Consider the following 17568-nt stretch of genomic DNA (forward strand, 5'->3'; position numbering starts at 1 on the left):
AGCCTCTAAAACAGTACCTCTCAGGTGGCTTGACCCTGATGCCTACCGATGCCCCCCACCTGAGTGCCCGGAGATTGCAGACAAGCCTTTGGCTCCCACAGTGCGGTCTTCTCGCCTGCGTCACCCAGGAAATGGGCTGAGCTCCAGGCTGGTGGAGGGAAGCCCACAGAAGCCCATGTACTTGCTGTCAGGTGGAGGGCAGCCCTGCCTGCTGGGGGTGCTGCTGTGTCCCTGATACCAGCCTGGGGAAGCCCTACCTTCTGAGGAGGCAGGCCACAGCAGTCCCATTTTTTACCCGAGGACACCACTGAGGCCAAGCCAGCATAGAACCCAGGCCTCTGATCCACAGCCCACGGGGTCTAGGTACCCCGCTCCCCTGACCCTTTTGGAGGTGGGGCCCTGGGAGCGTGCTCACCGGCTGGGTCTTAGTCTTATGGTCGGCTTGGTGAGCTGCATTTCTCCTGCTTCTGGGGCAAGCCAGGCTCTGCCCTGCGTCAGCCTGACTCCTCCTCTCATCATAGTTACTCTCAGTGCTGGGACACCTTCCCTGTCACCCTATGCCTAGACCCTTATTCCGGCACCTGTGTCTGTCCTGATCTGAATTGTCACTCTGTTTCTGAGGCATTCTGTCTCCCTCTCCAGGTCCTTCTGTCTCAATCGTTTTCTCCCCAACAGCCCTGATGTCATTCCGGCTGTTGTTTCTGCTGTCGTTGGCAGCTTCGCTCCCTTCCTCTTGCACCACTCCTCCCCCTGTGACTCCCTCCATCCTCCTCCATCTCTAGGCTGCGCCCCCCCACCCCCGTCCCCACTCCTCACTCCTGACCCCAGGTCCTGGACAGGCCCGGAGCACCTCTTTGCCCCTCCGGGAGCATCCCTCCACTCCCAGGAACGCCAACAGAAAGACACCTGACACCACTTTTTTTTCAGTTCTCTGTAAAAGAACCAGTGCTTTTCTTGCTAACCAAGGGAATGATAAACCTTTGGTGATGCATTTTTTGACCTGTTCAATTACTCACCCCTCTCTAATGAATAGCATCCATCCTCTTAGAGAGATGGCGGGCCAGGCCAGTGGAGCCTAGCGCCCAGTTTCCTTGGAGACCTCATTTTGGCAGCCTCGGAGTTGAGAACTCAAGAACTCCCTGAATGGACAGTCCTAGCCTGCCTGGGTCTCTGAGGCCCCCAGCCGGCCCATCCTGCCCAGAGCACATCTGGCTGGCTGGCACAGTGATGGCTATGGATTTGGATACGTAGCCCAGGATAATCGGGTCTGCTCTGGCAGAGTCACCAGCACAGGAGCAGCCTTAGGGCCACCAACAAGCCGAGCCAGTGGTCACAGTGATCTTAGCGTCCTCCTCATATGCTCCTTGACCTGTCCACAAAGTAAGGTGCCCAGGGGAGAACTCTGGGCCTGGCACTGGTGCCCACAGCCTGCACAGAGGCCAGGCTGGGGACCAACACAAAAGCCAGGCAGAACTGGGGACCCAAGGTACCATGAGAAGGGTGGAAGGCTGCGTTTGAGGTTTGGCAAGAAGCAGGACTCTTAAAAAGAGACTCATGAGGTTCCTGCAGGGATGGAACCCTGACATGGAGAGAGTCACAGGAGCTAACACAGCTCCCAGGCCTGAGAGCATGGAGGAACAAGTTCCGTCAGGCTGGAAGGAAGGGTCTTTCCTCTTCCTTAGTTTTCTGGCTTTGGGGCTTGAAGAGGGAAACTCAAACTTCAAAAGTGTTTGTTCCGCCAGTACTTTGCAAGGCATTTTTTGTAGTGTCTCATCTTCATGGACACTGAAATAGGTTTAACCTTTATCCTCGTTTTGTAGCAGAGAAACTGCAGCTTAGAGAGGTGAGTCCTCTTGCCCTAAGATGCCAGCTGGGAAGTGGCAGAGCTGGGAGCCACACCCCAACCTGACCCCAGAGCCTCAGAGCAGGAGAGGGTGTTTATCTGTCAGCCACACATCAGGTTCTTTCCACATCACCGCGTGAACATGTTCAGAGCGGGGGGCCTCGTCAGCCCTGGGTATGTAGCTGGCAGATTCTCTATCCCAGGGCCAGGCCTTCCCGGCCCTCCACCTTCCAGCCTGCCGCAAGTTTCTCTCCCAAACCTCTCTCTCCAGACCTGGTCACAGCCTTTCTACAGGGTGCAGAGCCTCAAGCTAAGGGTGCTGCTCAGTGAAACAGCAGTATGTGGGGGAGAGGATTCCCTGCATTCTGGGGAGTCAGGCCAGGTTGAAAGTACTAGGAATCAGAGATGAGGAGGAGATGGCCAGCTGGGCCCTGCCATGCCCCTTGGCCCACAGCACAAGGAGGGCTGGCCTTGACCTGGGACAGCTTTGAGGCCAGGCCCGTCACTCACCAAACACAGGCTTAGCAGCCTGCATAGCTCACACAAGAGCACTTGGCCTGGAGTCAGGACCCCCATCTGAGAGTGCCTGCTCTGCTGCTAACTCGCTCTGCTACTAACTTGCTCTGCTGTATGAAAAGAATGGAAGGGCTAGAAGATAGCATTTTTGCACGTACATTAGCTCTTTGTACCCTTCCGTGGAAAAGCATATGCCTAATTTGCAGATAAGGGAACTGAATTCAGAGAGAACCAGGGACAAAGGCGAGTGAGCGGCAGCGCCAACTCTAGAACCCAGCTCTTGTGTATTCACAAATACAGGACCCCTCCACTGGCCAAAACGAGCAGGATCAATCAGCTCAGATGACAGGCAGCAGGTGGGGGCTGCCCCAGGCAGGGCATGGCGCAGGGGTGCCCAGCAGGGTGCAGGGGCCAGGGACTGTGGAGTGTTTTGTAGAGAACAAGGAGATGACATAAGGGGGACAGCGGGCCACCTCAGAGGTCAAATGGGACTGTGTAAGGGGTTGCTACAGTCACCAGGACTGGCCAACCTCTTTTGAAGAAGAGAGTTTATGTTGGTAACTGCCAGAATTCTTTTTTCTCCTTAATGCTTGTGGAAACATTCCCCAGACCCTGTCAGGGATGCACAGGCCAGGGCCCATGGGGCGGGGAGCTTTTTCTCTGAGGGTAGTAACCTCCACAGCTGAATGCAGATGGGTCTGGAGAGGTAGAATCAGAGGCAAGGAGAGGGCTCTCAGGTGTCTCTTGCATCCAGGGGACTCTTAGGGCCCATCCTGGGGATGTTGTGTTATGCTGAGAATGGTCTCTTCAGGAAAGGGCTCCTTGAACCTTCCACATCCTCCCATAAGTCCAGCTATGGGCAGAGACCCATCCTGGCAAGGTGGCAGGCAGCCAAGCAGGTGTGTGGTCTCAGCCCTGAAATAGTCCCCATAGGATGTACTGGGGCACCGACTGACCCTGTAACCCTGTTACCACTTGCAGGTGGGGCCCTGGCCACAGCTGCAAATCATCCATGCCCTCTGCAGCCAGATCCAGTAGAACATTGGAGTCGTGCCTGCAGGGTTGGCGAGAGCAGTAGAAGGTGCCCTTCCATGCTGCACCAGCCCCTCCTGGGCTCACTGACTGGGCTACTGGAGCAGCTAGGGCCTGCCCTCTTTCATGCAGTGCTCAGAGAAAGGAGGCAGCAAACTCAAGCCAGTGAACGTTGGGACCTGTGGTGACCCCTGGTCTCCCCGCCACATGAAGGAAAGGCTTTCCTGAGGCCACATCCAAATCCAGACCCTTCGAGTATGGCTTTCCTGACCCTGCATAATCTGGCCTCATCCCACCTGTCCAGAACCAGGCTTAATAAATATTTGTTGAATTGAAAATAAAACACAAGACTAGAATCTGGATTCTAGTCCCAGATTCCCACTGTGCCCATGTTAGAGGCCAGTCTCCTCGTCTTCTAGGCACTTGCCTCTGCACACTTCCCTTCCTGTGGTCAAGCTGCACCCCCTACCTGGAGCACCCCGTTTACATCATCTCACCCTGGAAAGCAGGGTCTCCTGACACATCAGTAGAACTCCAGGGTGACGTTTCCACACGTGGCTGCCTTGCCCTGTGGCTCCCACTCCTCCCATTTAGGAAGTACTTCCTGGTGGCTGCCCTGGTCCTTTGTGCCACACCACAAACCTGCTCCTCTTTATTCCTGAGTGTGACAGCAGACCCCTCTGTGCCAGGCCATCTGGGGCAGGTGTTTTCTCACAGCAGCATCCCTGCCCCCAGTGCCTGGGGCCCCCTTGAGTTGAGTGTGGGTGCCTTTGTTGACTGGCACCTGGCTTCTGAGTCCCAGGGCAGCATGTGCCTAGGGAAGGGCACTAAGCTGGTGGGTTCTTTCGACAGATCTCCAGCGCCATAGAGCAGCTGCAGGAGGCCCTGAAGGTATGCAAGGATGATGCCCACGCCCTCCATCTGCTGGCACTGCTCTTCTCTGCACAGAAGCACCACCAGCATGCCCTGGATGTTGTCAACATGGCCATCACCGAGCACCCTGAGAACTTTAAGTAAGTGCCCTGAGAACACTCTGGCAGTGGGGGAGCTGGCTGGCCTCTTCAGCAGGTGCCCATGCACACCTGCCCTGCCATGGAGCCAGCCAGCACACATGGGGTAAGCACCTGCTGCATGCACAATCCCTGGTGGAGAGACAGAGGGGTGAGGACAGGTGGGGTCAGCAGATAGCTGTGGCGCTCTGCACCAGGAGGTGCCTGGTGGGGAATAGGGTGCATGTGCTACTCCTCAGCCCCCATGAGGTGGGGTCTGCATGGGCCACAGGGGAGACTGCTTGAATGCATGTGTTTGGGCTGCTTCTGTCTGCCCTGGGCTCTGCATGAGCCTCAGAATGAAACTAACTTGTGTAAGTTAATCATAGCCCTAACACAGCCAGCCAAGGGTGGGATTCTAACACCAGCTAGGCTGGCAGCTGGAGACAGGGGTTACGGCCCTCCAAGGTGATCCTGCTCCTTCATATCTCCCCACCTCCCTCATTTACTGCATCAGCCAGATGCCCCACTTCTTGGAGCAAGGTTTAAGTTGCACTTGGCCTAAGTGGTGGTGGGACACAGAGGACCTGCTGCCACCCAGCCAGGACATTGGGAACAAGGCCATGCTGGGCCAACTGAGGTGGGAGGATGTGGTGCTCTGTCGGGGGAGCAAGGGGGAGTCATCTTTTGATTTCTGCCTTCTGCCCTTAAGGGCAGGTGACACTGAGTGTAACAGGCTTTGTTTCTCAGAGTCCTGTGATCCCAGATTAGGGACCTCTGAGTAACCCACTTCCCCTGTTCCACCTTAGGGCCTGAAGGAAGGTGATTTAGAACCAGCCCAAGGCTGTCCCCTGCAGACAGCAAGGAAGAAGCTAGAGTCCTGGCTGCCCTGATAGGTGACTCATGCTGTGTAAATAGGTTCACAAAGGATTAGGAAAAAATTGCTGGGTGATGAAGGGAAGCTTCAGTGGTCCCAGCCTAGGGAGGTTCCCGTCACTGGGCTTTCACCTCTGTCCATCCCCAGCCCATCAGAGGCAGGGCTGACCACAGGGGTGGGTTCAGGTTTTCCTGCATCCTTGGCCTCCTTCAGACGACAGCAAATAGTTCTGCTTGTGGCCTTTGCCAGCATGCCGAGCACTGCTGTTGGTGGCTTCCTCCTCCCCAAAGCTAAAGAAAGGTGCTTTGGGAGTGGCAGTGGGAGCCCCAGTGACCAAGGCCAAGGACAGGTGTTCATCCTGCTGGTCAGCCTGGTCTGCAGCCCCAAGACCCCTGAGCCTTGCCCTGCTTGCCCTGCTTCCCCTAGTCCACACTGACCCCTGCCCCGCCCATTCCCCCTCCATCCTGGCCTAGGCAGGTCCCCGCTGCTCACAGCCAGGTGTCAGCAGAATGGCCACCTTGACACAGCCTGTCTTTTGTGTTCGTGGCTGGCCCTGGTTCTGAGCCTTACCCCAGCAGCATTCAAGAGACTACAAAAGGCCAGGCGCAGTGGCTCACGCCTGTAATCCCAGCACTTTGGGAGGCCGAGGCATGTGGATCACCCGAGGTCAGGAGTTCAAGACCAACCTGGCCAACATGGTGAAACCCTATCTCTAATAAAAATACAAAAATTAGCTGGGCATGATGGCAGGTGCGTGTAATCCCGGCTACTCAGGAGACTGAGGCAGGAGAATCACTTGAACCCGGGCGGCGGAGGTTGCAGTGAGCCGAGATCGCACCACTGCACTCCAGCGTGGGCCACAGAGCGAGACTAGGTCTCAAAAAAAAAAAAAAAAAGAGAGAGAGAGACTACTAAAATTCCAGTCACTTCACCCCCAAAGGCCAGTAGCTTAGGAAATCCTAACACAGAGAAAACAGTATGGGTGGACAAGGGATTAGTTACCTTGTCTCATTAATCCCAAGTACAATACAGTAATACGAGGTAAGAACATTTTATTTTTAGTGAAAATGCACAAAAGATGTAGGTTCCCCACTCCTAGTGCCAGTGCCTTACTTTGATCCCAGCTCCATCCTCACACTTCTCTGGCAGGGTCTGACCCACTGCTGCTGGCCTGCGTGCGTATGTGTGTTTCCACTTCAGTTAGGCTTCACTGGAAACTGAAATGGCCAAGCAGAAAGACTTAGAATCCTAGGCTGGGGAAAGGAAAGGGCTCTTTGTCCACCCTGGGTCTGTGGAGCACAGGAGAAGCAAGAGGCCTGGCTCAGCTCGGCATCACAATTTCCTAATGAAATCTTACTTGGAAACTGAGACTGTGATGCAGGTGGGAGCACCGCTGCTCTGATGGAGCCAAGGAAGGTGATTCACACCTGCCCAGTTCCAGCTGAGGGGGCCCCTCCATCCCAGCACCTGGCATCTCACCACTCAGCATCTCTTGCTGACTTCTGAACTGATTGCTTTCTACCAGGCTAAAGCAGCTCCCCTGGCCTGCTCTGGGGAGGCTAACTCCCTTTTTTGGAAATCTGGCTGCAGCCCAGGCTGTGTGAGGTGTGGCAGAAAATGGGGTCTGTCTCCCCATCAGCTTTCTTGACTGTCACGCCAGGAGTACCTCCTGCCTTCATCTTCCCAGGCTCTTGGACTGGGCTAGGAAGCTGTCCGTTGCCCTGTGGGCAGTATGTGTGCCCCCGCTGCTGCCCTGCCTCGACACACGCACTTTCCACCCTTCCCTTCCTCCCACGCTCACTCAGGTGCCGACTCCTTCCCCAGGAAGTGTGCCACTCACTGACAGTGTCCTTGGTCAGGGGTTGCCTTGAGGTTGGTGACTGCCCCCAGGTGGCCCAAGGGTGGACATCTGGGTCTCCAAGAACCCCTGGACCTGAACTATGACATTTTGTGCATGTGAGCCTGAGTCCATGGAAATGGCTTTCAGCAGATTCTCAAAGGGAGCCCAACCTCAAAAAAGGTTGAGGAGCCCTGGTGCAGACTGCTGTTTGTCAACATGCAGGGTAACTGTACCCCTGTCTCGGGTGCTTCCCCAAGGCTTGCAGGGAGCTTCCTGGACAGCAGTGTTTGCAGGCAGGAACCTCTGCCTTGGGAACAACTCACCCATGCAGACATCACAGAGCGACTGCAAGGGCTTCAGGAGCTGTGGAGGGTGGGGCCTAGGGGCCGCAGGAGGGAGTCAGCTCTGAGGTCAGAGGAAAGCATTGAGTTCCATGCCCTGAGGGATTCTGAAGGTTCTTCTACAACCTGTCACTCACTGTAGAGTACTGTGCTATGGAGCATTTGGGGATCTGCAGGCCCCACCCCCAGTAGTGCCTCACTTTCCTCAGTCTGCTTGTACAGGGCTGTGGGGCTGGGGGGAAGCAGCAGTAGGTTCTTTGTCTTGAGCCACCATGAGCTCCTCACCTCCAGGATCCCGAGGAGCTCTGTTTTGATCCAGCTGGCCCTAAAAGGCTGCAAAACTAATTGGGGGGAAAAAATTACAGGGACTTTTGGCCTCCAGAATTGTAAGAAAATAAATCTCTGTTGTTTTAAGAAAAAAAGAAATTGTGTCTCTATATACCATTTATAGAGACATAATACTATCTGTACGGCTGGGGTGGGGCGGAGAAATCCACCTACCGCCAAACCTTGGTGAGTGACCACAGGGTATGACCGTTGTCTCTTTGTAAGTCAGTCAATGCTATTCGCCACAGATGAAACCTCGGAGCATAGAAACTCATGGATTAGCAGGAAATGTCACTGAGTCCATTACAGGTCAGGGATCACTGAAAAATGTCATTGCTCTTCGATTGACACTGCACCATGCTTCCTCAGCTGCTCTCTGCATTTGAGGAGAAGCCTTTTGTGGTTCCAGCTGTTGCCAAGGCAGTTAATTAAACAACCCGTCTGGTAAATATCACTGCAACAAAACAACAAAAACCAAACTCCCTTTGTCCTGACCTCATCGTCCCCAGCAAGGTCTGTATCCACAGGACACTTAAAGGCACCTTATAGAGGGCTGTCCCAGTGCCTGAAGCCTATTAGAGGCGTCTCCTTTCAGCCATCAGTGTTAGAGGCCATCCGTGCACGGGATCCCAGAGCCTGCTTCAGGAATGGCAGAAGCTGGCTCGTGCTGGGCATGGGCTTTGCCTGTTTCACCACTTTCAGGGAGGCCTGCCACAGGGGAGGAAACTGGTGGGGGAATGGACCCCTGTCCGTGTGAGCTGGTCCTTGTGTGAGAGCCACAGTGAGGTCCCAGCCCTTGAGTCATGTCTGTCACTGGCCTGTGCCACCTGCAGCAACTCACTCCTCTTCCCCTTGCCTCTGTTTGCTCATCTGCCAGAAGACGGACACCTGCTCTGTCTTCCTTGGCTTGTGAGGTTTATTGTGAGACTCAGGAGAGGGCACACAGTCGATGGACAGCCGTGTTTGAAAGGTGGCAGTATGGAGGGGAGGGGAGGCTGCCCACCAACAGCATCAGGCTGTATCCTGGGTCCCAAGGGCGGCAGTGCCTGGGGAAGGCCAGATAGGCCAGGAGGTGCAGGCAGCCGAGACTGGGCCCTGACAGAGGCAAGGAAGGAAGCTCTGCGGAAAGGTTAGTGAGCTCCTTGACTGCACAAGAAGTCACCACTCCCATATAGGCAGACTCTAGGCTTCCGGAGAAAACCCAGCTTTCATGGAGTCGAACTTTTGAAAAGCCTTCTGAATTCAGGTTAGAAAGCAAAGCGAAGAGGATCTTGATTTCTGTGCTGTGGGATGACCTTTAGTTAGTGGAGCTTGGGTTTAAAAAGGCAAAAAACATGATGAGGCAGAGACAGCCCCACAGGGACAGCATAAACCTCTCACGGTGGGAACCAGACACCCCAAGCAGCTTCCTGAAATCCTGTGGGCTTCTGACTAAGCCCTGGACACATGTGCCGGCTGGGCTGTCCCCGGCCAAGAGGCCAGGCCCACAGGGGGCCTCAGGGGGCAGCAGCTCCCTATCCAAGCCTGGGTTCCGGGCCAAGCCGCGGAATGCGAAAGGTCCCGTGCACGCTTGGCAGAGATGCCTTTGCGAGTCCTTTCTTCTCGTTTTGGATATGAGAGGCAGCTGGGAGGCCCTACCAGGGAGGGGCAGGAATATGGGGTGAAGGGGAACAGGCCACTGATAAGCGTCCTTTCTGAAGCCATGGGCTCCGTGGGGCGATGGTTTTAGGTAACAAATTCCTTGGGCTTTAGTCAGGCCGCTTGTAGTGAAGGTCACCATAGTAACCAAACAAAGTTCCTCGGCTCATGATGGGAGCTTTCCAATAACCAGCCTGTCAGTCACGGCTCCCGTCCCAGGTCTGGTAGTCTGCCAGGGTGGTTTTGAAAGCCCAGGCCATACATAGGTCAAGGGAAGAACAAACAATTTCCCCTTCCCCTCTCCACAGTGGGCAAGGTCACCTCCTCCCAGCTCCCAAACCTCCGTTGGTGGTGGTAGGTCCGCTTGGGAGTTTCTGCTGACCCGGTACTGGTCTCAGGGGACTTGGAAAGTCCTGGGGGAAGCTTTCAGAGCCCGGGAGACCTTCCCCAGTACAGGGGAAGGGCCTCCCAACAAGCCCTTGTTGTATGGGCCTCCCAACAAGCCAGAGCATGTGCCTGTAAACAAATGGAACCACACAGCCTTCAGCTCAGGAAACCTAGACTGTTTGGAAACTGTTAGAGCTGATAACCGGGCGTTAGCTGGAGCCATACTTTGGCTGACTCTAGCTAAGGCTAACGTTGGAGCTCAAGGGCACCCCTGAGATCTACCTGGCATACCTCATGTTTTTTTCAGGTGGTACGTGTGATATATTTCTCGTGGTCCATTCCACTGAGCAGGGGGATGAGTCCCGGGGCTTCTGTTAACATTTCTGACTTAAACCCAGCGTGTTTATTTGATTGTCCTTATTAAGGACTTGTAGTATATCAAAAGGATGCTAAGCATCCCAACACTCCAGCGAGGGGCTGAAATCAAAGGTATTAACACAAACATAGTTTATCACTTTGCTGGGTTCATTAAACACGTTTGGCTGCCACAGCCCCTGAGGAGGACACCAGCCATGGGGGAACCTTGCAGGCCACGTGGCAGAGGGAAGTGTTAAGCCGGTCATCATCACTGGCAGCACCAGATCCTTCCCCAAAGGTCAGTTCCTCATTAGGTAAGCTGAGTTGACATTCAGCATTTCCCTTCGTGGGCTGGCCCATGAGAACCTCTGTGACCTCGCTCTGTGTGACATGTGTAGGTGAAAGAGAATGGTCATCATTCTCCAGTTAGTGGTCTGCCTGCATTCAGACTTCTAGGGTAGATGACACAGGTCTTTTTGTTTGTCTGGGGAAGAGAGGAAAGAAAGGAAAAAGGAAGGAACATAGATATTTTCAGGCTTTGTTTTCCAAAGTGGTGGTAACCCTTTCCTTCTGGTACTTGTTGCTCTCCCTGCTTGCAGCAGGGGCTGGAGGCAGGAGTTGCGGCCCAGGTCACATGGTTCTCTGTAGCAGGAGAGGCCCAGCCCCAAGACAAAGCCTTTTTGCCCCTGGGAGAAGGCCCATGCCCACAAAGCAGAGCTGACCTCCCCTTTGCAGTGGGAGATCTTTAGGTCCCTGGAGGTCTGACACAGGGCAGAGAGACCAAGGCATTTGCTTCGTTGTGTCTCAGCCCTGGCTGGGAACCTGCCTTTGTTCCTAAGGTAAGAAGACCTAAGGGTCTTCTTTTGGGAAGTTCTTCCACCCTTGAATGGCCATGAAAAGGCTCTGTGTGGTTTACATTTAAGTCTTTCAAGATCAAGAATTTGTGTTTGGGGATCCTCTCAGGATAGCTGGAGATAGCTGCAGGGAGGGAAGCCGAGACCTGAAGGCCAGTTGTGTCAGCCCAGAAACAGATAAGAATGCTGTGTAACCCTGTGGCCAGCTGCAGGGTAGGGGCAGGCTGCTCTCAGAGCAGCCCTGGGGTCCTTCACCAGGTCAGGGACAGTCTTTGAAGTAAGGAGGCGCTAACTTCAGGAAACCAAAGCTTTTGAGGCTGTTGATTTTTAAAGCTTCAAAGTGAGATCAGGTTAAATGAATTCATTAAGAGGTGGAAGATCATCATGAGCCTTAGAAGATTAGAGGACATGGGTCAGTCTAATCCTCTAGACCCAAGGAAGAATAAATAGTTTTAGGGTTAAGAAGAGCTGCTAAAAAATGTCCCTTCTGTGTTAGGGATTAGTCTCTGGGAAGGTAATAAAACCGGGGCTGACTGTGGCCCTCCCCCTTTCAGGGAGGGTAAGGCCTGTTAGAGTCCTTTTAAAAATCGTACCTTCTAGGCTGGGCACAGTGGCTTTGGGAGGCCAAGGCAGGAAGATCACTTGAAGCTAGGAGTTTGAGAACAACCCTGGCAACATAGCAAGACCTCATCTGTACAAAAAATTTTAAAAATTAACCAGGCGTGGTGTCACACACCTGTAGTCCCAACTACTTGGGAGGCTGGGGTGAGAGGATCAGTTGAGCCTAGGAAGTTGAGGCTGCAGTGAGCTGTGATCACACCACTACACTCCAGCTTGGGTGACAGAACTGTCTCTTTAAAAAGGTCCTGAGCATGTGTTGGATTTAACATGGGTGAGAGACCATGTGTCTGGGAGACCTAGATCACTCAGCACATCCCCGCCCCCACTAGATCACTCAGCACAGACCTAGATCACCCAGACCCTGGCCAGAGTCTGGGTGATCACACCTGAATGGGGGGGAGGGGCAGGCTGGCCCCTCTCTCCCACTACAGGCCTTTGTTTCTGCCCTTCCTGCCCATCTTCAGAGGACCCCCTCAGGTCCACTTTGTCCCCGTAGCCCCTGTACTTCAAAGCTGAACCACTCAACTGAGTACCAGATTCTGTAGTTCTTGTGTTTCCTAATGCGTTGGATGTCTTGTCTGAGTTTAGAAGTACCTTTGGGGCAGAGACTGGCCTCTCCTCTGCCTGCTACCCCCATGGTAGGGAAACCCCCACTAAGCACAAAACACACTCCAGTGGACCCTCCAGCTGCTAGACAATGGGAGCTGTTTTGTTTTTTGGAAGGAAGAGAACCGTGTGGGGGATTTGGGGATCTCACAGCCAGAGTGCTGTCACACCCCTCACCCAGTTTGGTTGTTTTGGTTTGGTTGCTTTGTTTTTTAGTCTATATAGCACCCCTGTTTTGAAGATGAAGAAACTAATGTGAAAGTTAGATGATAGCTCAAGATCACGTTGCTGATGAGTGGTGGAGCAGAGGCTAGAACCCATGCCGGCTGATTGGCAGGACCACCCTGGTATACTTGAACTCCGAGAGCTTCAATAACAATGATGCACTCAGTGCTGGCTCCTGCCGGGCACTGCTGTGAGCACCTTGCTGCATTAGCTCTGTAATCCTCTCAGCACCCTAAGAGGGATAGAAACTGTCATGATTCCCATTTTATGGATAAGGAAACAGAGGCACAGAGGACTTAAGTAAGCACCTGCACGTAATGGGGGCTGGGGGACTGAGAATGAAAGTTTGGGCAAACTTGGATTGAACCCTTTCTGAAGTGCCAGCCCCTGCTGGGCCTTTTATGTGCATGATGTCCTGCAGCAGTCCTCAGGGTAAATAGATGCTGTCATTCTCATTTTACAGATAAGAAACTGAAACTCTAGGCTTGGCGCTGTTGCTCATGCCTGTAATCCCAGCACTTTAGGATGCCGAGGCGGGCGGATAATTTGAGATCAGGAGTTTGGACCAGCATGACCAATATAGTGAAACCCCGTCTCTACTAAAAATAAATTTTAAAAAAATTAGCGGGGCGTGGTGGCGCATGCCTGTTGTCCCAGCTACTCAGGAGGCTGAGGCAGGAGAATCACTTGAACCCAGGAGGCGGAGATTGCAGTGAGCCGAGATCATGCCACTGCACTCCAGCTTGGGCAACAGAGCGAGACTCCATCTCAAAAAAAAAGAGGGGGGGAAGGGAAAGAAGGAAGGAAGGAAGAAAGAAAGGAAGGAAGGAAAGAAACTGAGGATCTGTAACTTGCCCAAGGTCACATTGCTTCAAGGAGGGACACTTTGGTCATCAGACTTGGACCCTGCTTGTCACCACTGAGTCCAACTTGGTGCAGCCCGGGCTGGGGCCCATTTACTATACAGGCTCTGGCCTCCTGGCCAAGGAATTAGACTTTCCAGAGGCATGGCCTCCTGACTCAGAGAATAGCCTGCTTTTTCACTCAATTATGTGTTTTCTATAAAAATAGAACTCTTCATTAAAACAGCTCAGCACAGCCATCAGCTGCAATTACTAATTACTGTCCTTTTAAGAGATAATACGCCTTTCTATGCATTCCTGCCACTTCCCGCCCACCGCCCCCCCCCATCCCCTCTACCGCCACCCCCGACACACAGAGGGTTCCCAGAATGGCCAGGAGCCAGAGGGATCCGGAAGAGCTGCCCAGGGCCCAGTGAACACACATGGGACCAGTAGGACCCAGAAGAATGGAGAGTTTCAGGGACACCCTGCAGCTTTACTTCCTTGGAGCTGCTTGGATCCTGGGAACACCTACAGTGTTCCAGGCCTTGGTGAGCCCTCGTGACTCAACTTTCCTCTTCCGTTCTTCACCAATTTGTTGAGTGATATGAGAGCAGGCACCAAGGATACAAAGATAAGAAAGACCTAGTCCCCACCCAGATGAAGGAAGGATCTTGCAGGAAGACAGGTCTGACAACAGCAAAGATGACTGAGAATGACAGCTAACCTCTCTTGAGGGGTGACATGCGCCAGGCACAGGCTCTCTTTCCTTTAGTCCTCCCAGCAACCCTCCTGGGCAGTACCATGACTGTCCTGCCTTGCAAATGAATAGGCACCATCAGAGGTGAAGGCACTTCTAGGAAGCAACAGAGCCTGGAAGTATACCCACATCATCTGATGCTAAAGGCCATGTCTCAACGGGGAAGTGGCTCCCTCGTGTACATGGTGGTTACTGTGTTCAAGTGTTCATTGCAGGTGCTGAGTAACTACAGGGAGTTACTTTCAGGAACATGAAAGTAAAAATGTGGACCCGTCGTGCTTGCTGCCCACACAGCCTGTGTGTTTCCCTGCAGCCGGCTCTGCTCTGCCAACTTCCACCACCACCAAGAGTGGTGTGCTGGGGTGAGCAGCCAGGGCCACAGGAAGGGTGAGGATTGGTGCCCCCAGGTAAGGCGATGGAGATGACCTCTGACCCCAGGACTATTCTTTGCTTAGCCAGAGACACCACAAAAATATCCCCTATTTACAGGATAACTTTTTTTTTTTTTTTTTTTTTTTTCGTTTTTGGAAAAGCCATACTAAGGGTCTCACCCTCAGATCTCTTTATAGCAGTGGGAAGAAACTGTTTGTCTTTGCCTCATATGGGAACAGCGCCAAGTCTTAATCCTTCCAACAAATAATTAGCAGCATGATCCTGCCCTAGGAGTGCAGGCCAGGCGAGGTTAGAAAGAAAAGGAGGAAGAGGAGGCAGATGCCAGCATTCTCCTGGGAACCTCCATCATCAGCCCACGCTGGAGCGATTGGGGAGATTGGCAGAGCTGGTGGCCTGTGGCACAGCCATTTTCTAACGGGGAACAGAGACACCAGCCTCACTGGTCTCGGTCTTCCTCCACAGAATCAGGGCTGCCCTCGACATACAGATCCCGTGGGCTGAGATGTCCCATGGTTCAACAGGGGCTGGCTCTGTCAGGTCACCTGAGTGCTTTTCTGTGCCACTGGATGCTGCATCACGCTTGCAGATGACATGGGAGTCGGCAGGTCCCAGCGGTTAGGATGGTGGGTGAGGGAGCACTGAGCCTGGGTGTGGGGTGGCCGGTGTGGTCTACCAAAGGCTCTGGCAGCATCCTGACGAGGGTGTAAGCACGTAAAGAGAGGGCTTATGTCTGCACTGGGCTCCCCACCCCGACCAGGGCCTGTGTGCCACATGGCTTGGATGGGCCTGCAGAGAGTACCAGGAATGGGTACCCAGCCATCCTTCCCTAGCCCCAGCAGTGTGACCAAGCACTTGGGAGTGTTTACACTGACCCACGCTCCTTCCCCTTTTCCAGAGAGAACACTCACTTTCATATCATCCTTGGATGCTGATGGCATGGCAGAGGCGTTTGGCCTTAAAAGACCTCAGTGTTTACTTCACATGGGCTTCCACAGCTTAAAACAGGAAAATGCTTGCAAGAGGGGTCACAGCGAGGATGCTTTGCCCAGAGCCCAGTTCCTGTAGCTTTATACATCTCCTTTCATCCTCTTCCTGTCATAAGCCTGTCTTAGGTCCTAGGAGTGAAGGGCCTAGTTGAACAGGCCAAGAAGCTCGGGGCTTTCTGGGAGCCTTCAGAGGCACCTGGCCTGGAAACTTGCTTTTTGGGATCTGGCCGGCCTGCAGCTTCAAAGCAGGAGTCCCTTCCCTGTGTGCTGGAGAGCTGAATGCAGCTGCTGCTGAGAGGTCATCACAGTTCAGCCTGGTGGGAGTTCGTGGGACAGGTGACTTTACTCCTATTGTACAGGTGTGGGACCTGTGACATGCCCAGCTGGGTGACCACAGAGCTGGGACTTTGGCTTGGGTTTCTGATTCCTGGGCCAATGTGTATTCACTTTGAGTAACGACACAGTGTGGGGCTTGAGGACAGTACTGTGACCATTGCTCTTCTGGAATGGCTCTTATTGGACGGCATAAATGTTGAAAGCTGCTGGATTTCAGTATTCAGGCATTTCGATCACAGAGACTCTCCTCAGTGATACTCTTTGGCCTTGTCCACTGACTGTCTCCTGGAATGGAGGCCCTCCACCCCCACCCCAGTCAGGAGGAGCCGGAAGCTTCCACATCTGGAGCCCACTGTTCCTCCCCAGGTCCTGCTTTCACAGGGGGGAAAACTTTGCTTCTGGACAGTTTGGAATGGAATTGGCCAGCGCTCTGCTTGTCAGCTGTGGGAGTCCGGCCCACACTGCAGCTATGGGGAAGCAAGTAACAGGCTCCAGGACTAGGCAGATACTGTGTGCTCAGCACTGCGCCAGGCGCTGGGGAAGGGCAGCGGGGCCCTGCCTGCAGGCACTTGCAGAGCAGTTGGGGACGCACGATGAGGCACAGGACAAGATAAACGGTGGTTTCACCATCTATAGGCCAGGCTGGCTGCACACTGATTCTAGAATGTCTGACATTTAAAATGCTTGAAATGCCAGGTGCGGTGGCTCACACCTGTAATCCCAGCACTTTGGGAGGCCAAGGTGGGTGGATCACCTGAGGTCGGGAGTTCAAGAATAGCCTGACCAACATGCAGAAACCCCATCTCTACTAAAATACAAAAAATTAGCCGGGGCCTGGTGTTATATGCCTGTAATCTCAGCTGCTCAGGAGGCTGAGGCAGGAGAATTGCTTGAACCTGGGAGGCAGAGGTTGCAGTGAGCCAAGATTGCACCATTGCATTCCAGCCTGGGCAACAAGAGCAAAACTCCGTCTCAAAAAAAAAGCTTGATATGAGTTTATTATTAAACTCTTAAGCCTAGATGGCAAAAAAAAGATTATATACATAGTAGGGAAATGGAAAATGGTTTCCCTCCACCCTTCTAGGGAGGAGGGCTTTGACTGGGCTATGAATTAAATTGACATGACAGATTAATGGGAGAAAAAAATGTGTTTAATTATATACATATGCACGGAAGTCCCACTGAATATGAGATTCGAAGAAAGACCAGATGATTGAAGCTTAATAGCATCTGGAGCTACAGAAAGGAAAAGGGGGTTGAGGTTCCTATGGGTGGTAGAGACAAGTTAAAGGAGGGTGACAGAGAGGAGACGATGAATAAAGATTCTCTTGTTATGCAGATAAAAATCTCTCAGAAGATAGAAGTTGTCAGGAGCAGCCCTCTTCTTTATAGATACTTTTGCTAATGTGGATTTCCCTGAGAGATGGAAGTTTCTAGGCCAGGCAGTGTGGCTCATGCCTGTAATCCCAGTGCTTTGGGAGGTTGAGACAGGAGAATCATTTGAGCCCAGGAGTTTGAGACCAGCCTAGGCAACATAGTGAGACCCCGTCTCACAAAAAATTAAAAAATTAGCTGGGTGTGGTGGCCCATGCCTGTTAGTCCTAACTACTCAGGAGGCTGAGGCAGGAAGATTGCTTGAGCCCAGGAGATCAAGGCTGCAATGAGCTACGATCACGTCACTGCACTCTGCCTGGGCAGCAGAGCCAGACCCTGTCTCTTTAAAAAAAAAAAAAAAAAAAAAAAAGGAAATTTGTTTTATAAAAGGGCAGCTTTTCAGAGCTACTTCTGTGTCTGCAGT

The 17568-nt window shown here is 53.1% G+C and overlaps 1 protein-coding gene across 2 annotated transcripts in view; it reads left to right on the forward strand.

Annotated features, from left to right (window-relative positions):
- The window catches only part of TTC7A (tetratricopeptide repeat domain 7A), a 135038-nt gene that overhangs the window by 84127 nt on the left and 33343 nt on the right, over window positions 1-17568 (forward strand). For both annotated transcript variants that reach the window (XM_023223846.2, XM_023223847.3), the window contains exon 15: window positions 4244-4404. In XM_023223846.2, coding sequence (XP_023079614.1) covers window positions 4244-4404 — 161 coding nt within the window. The remainder of the gene's footprint in view (window positions 1-4243; window positions 4405-17568) is intronic.

Source organism: Piliocolobus tephrosceles, chromosome 15, assembly GCF_002776525.5.
Source record: "Piliocolobus tephrosceles isolate RC106 chromosome 15, ASM277652v3, whole genome shotgun sequence".
NCBI classification, from domain to species: Eukaryota; Metazoa; Chordata; class Mammalia; order Primates; family Cercopithecidae; genus Piliocolobus; species Piliocolobus tephrosceles.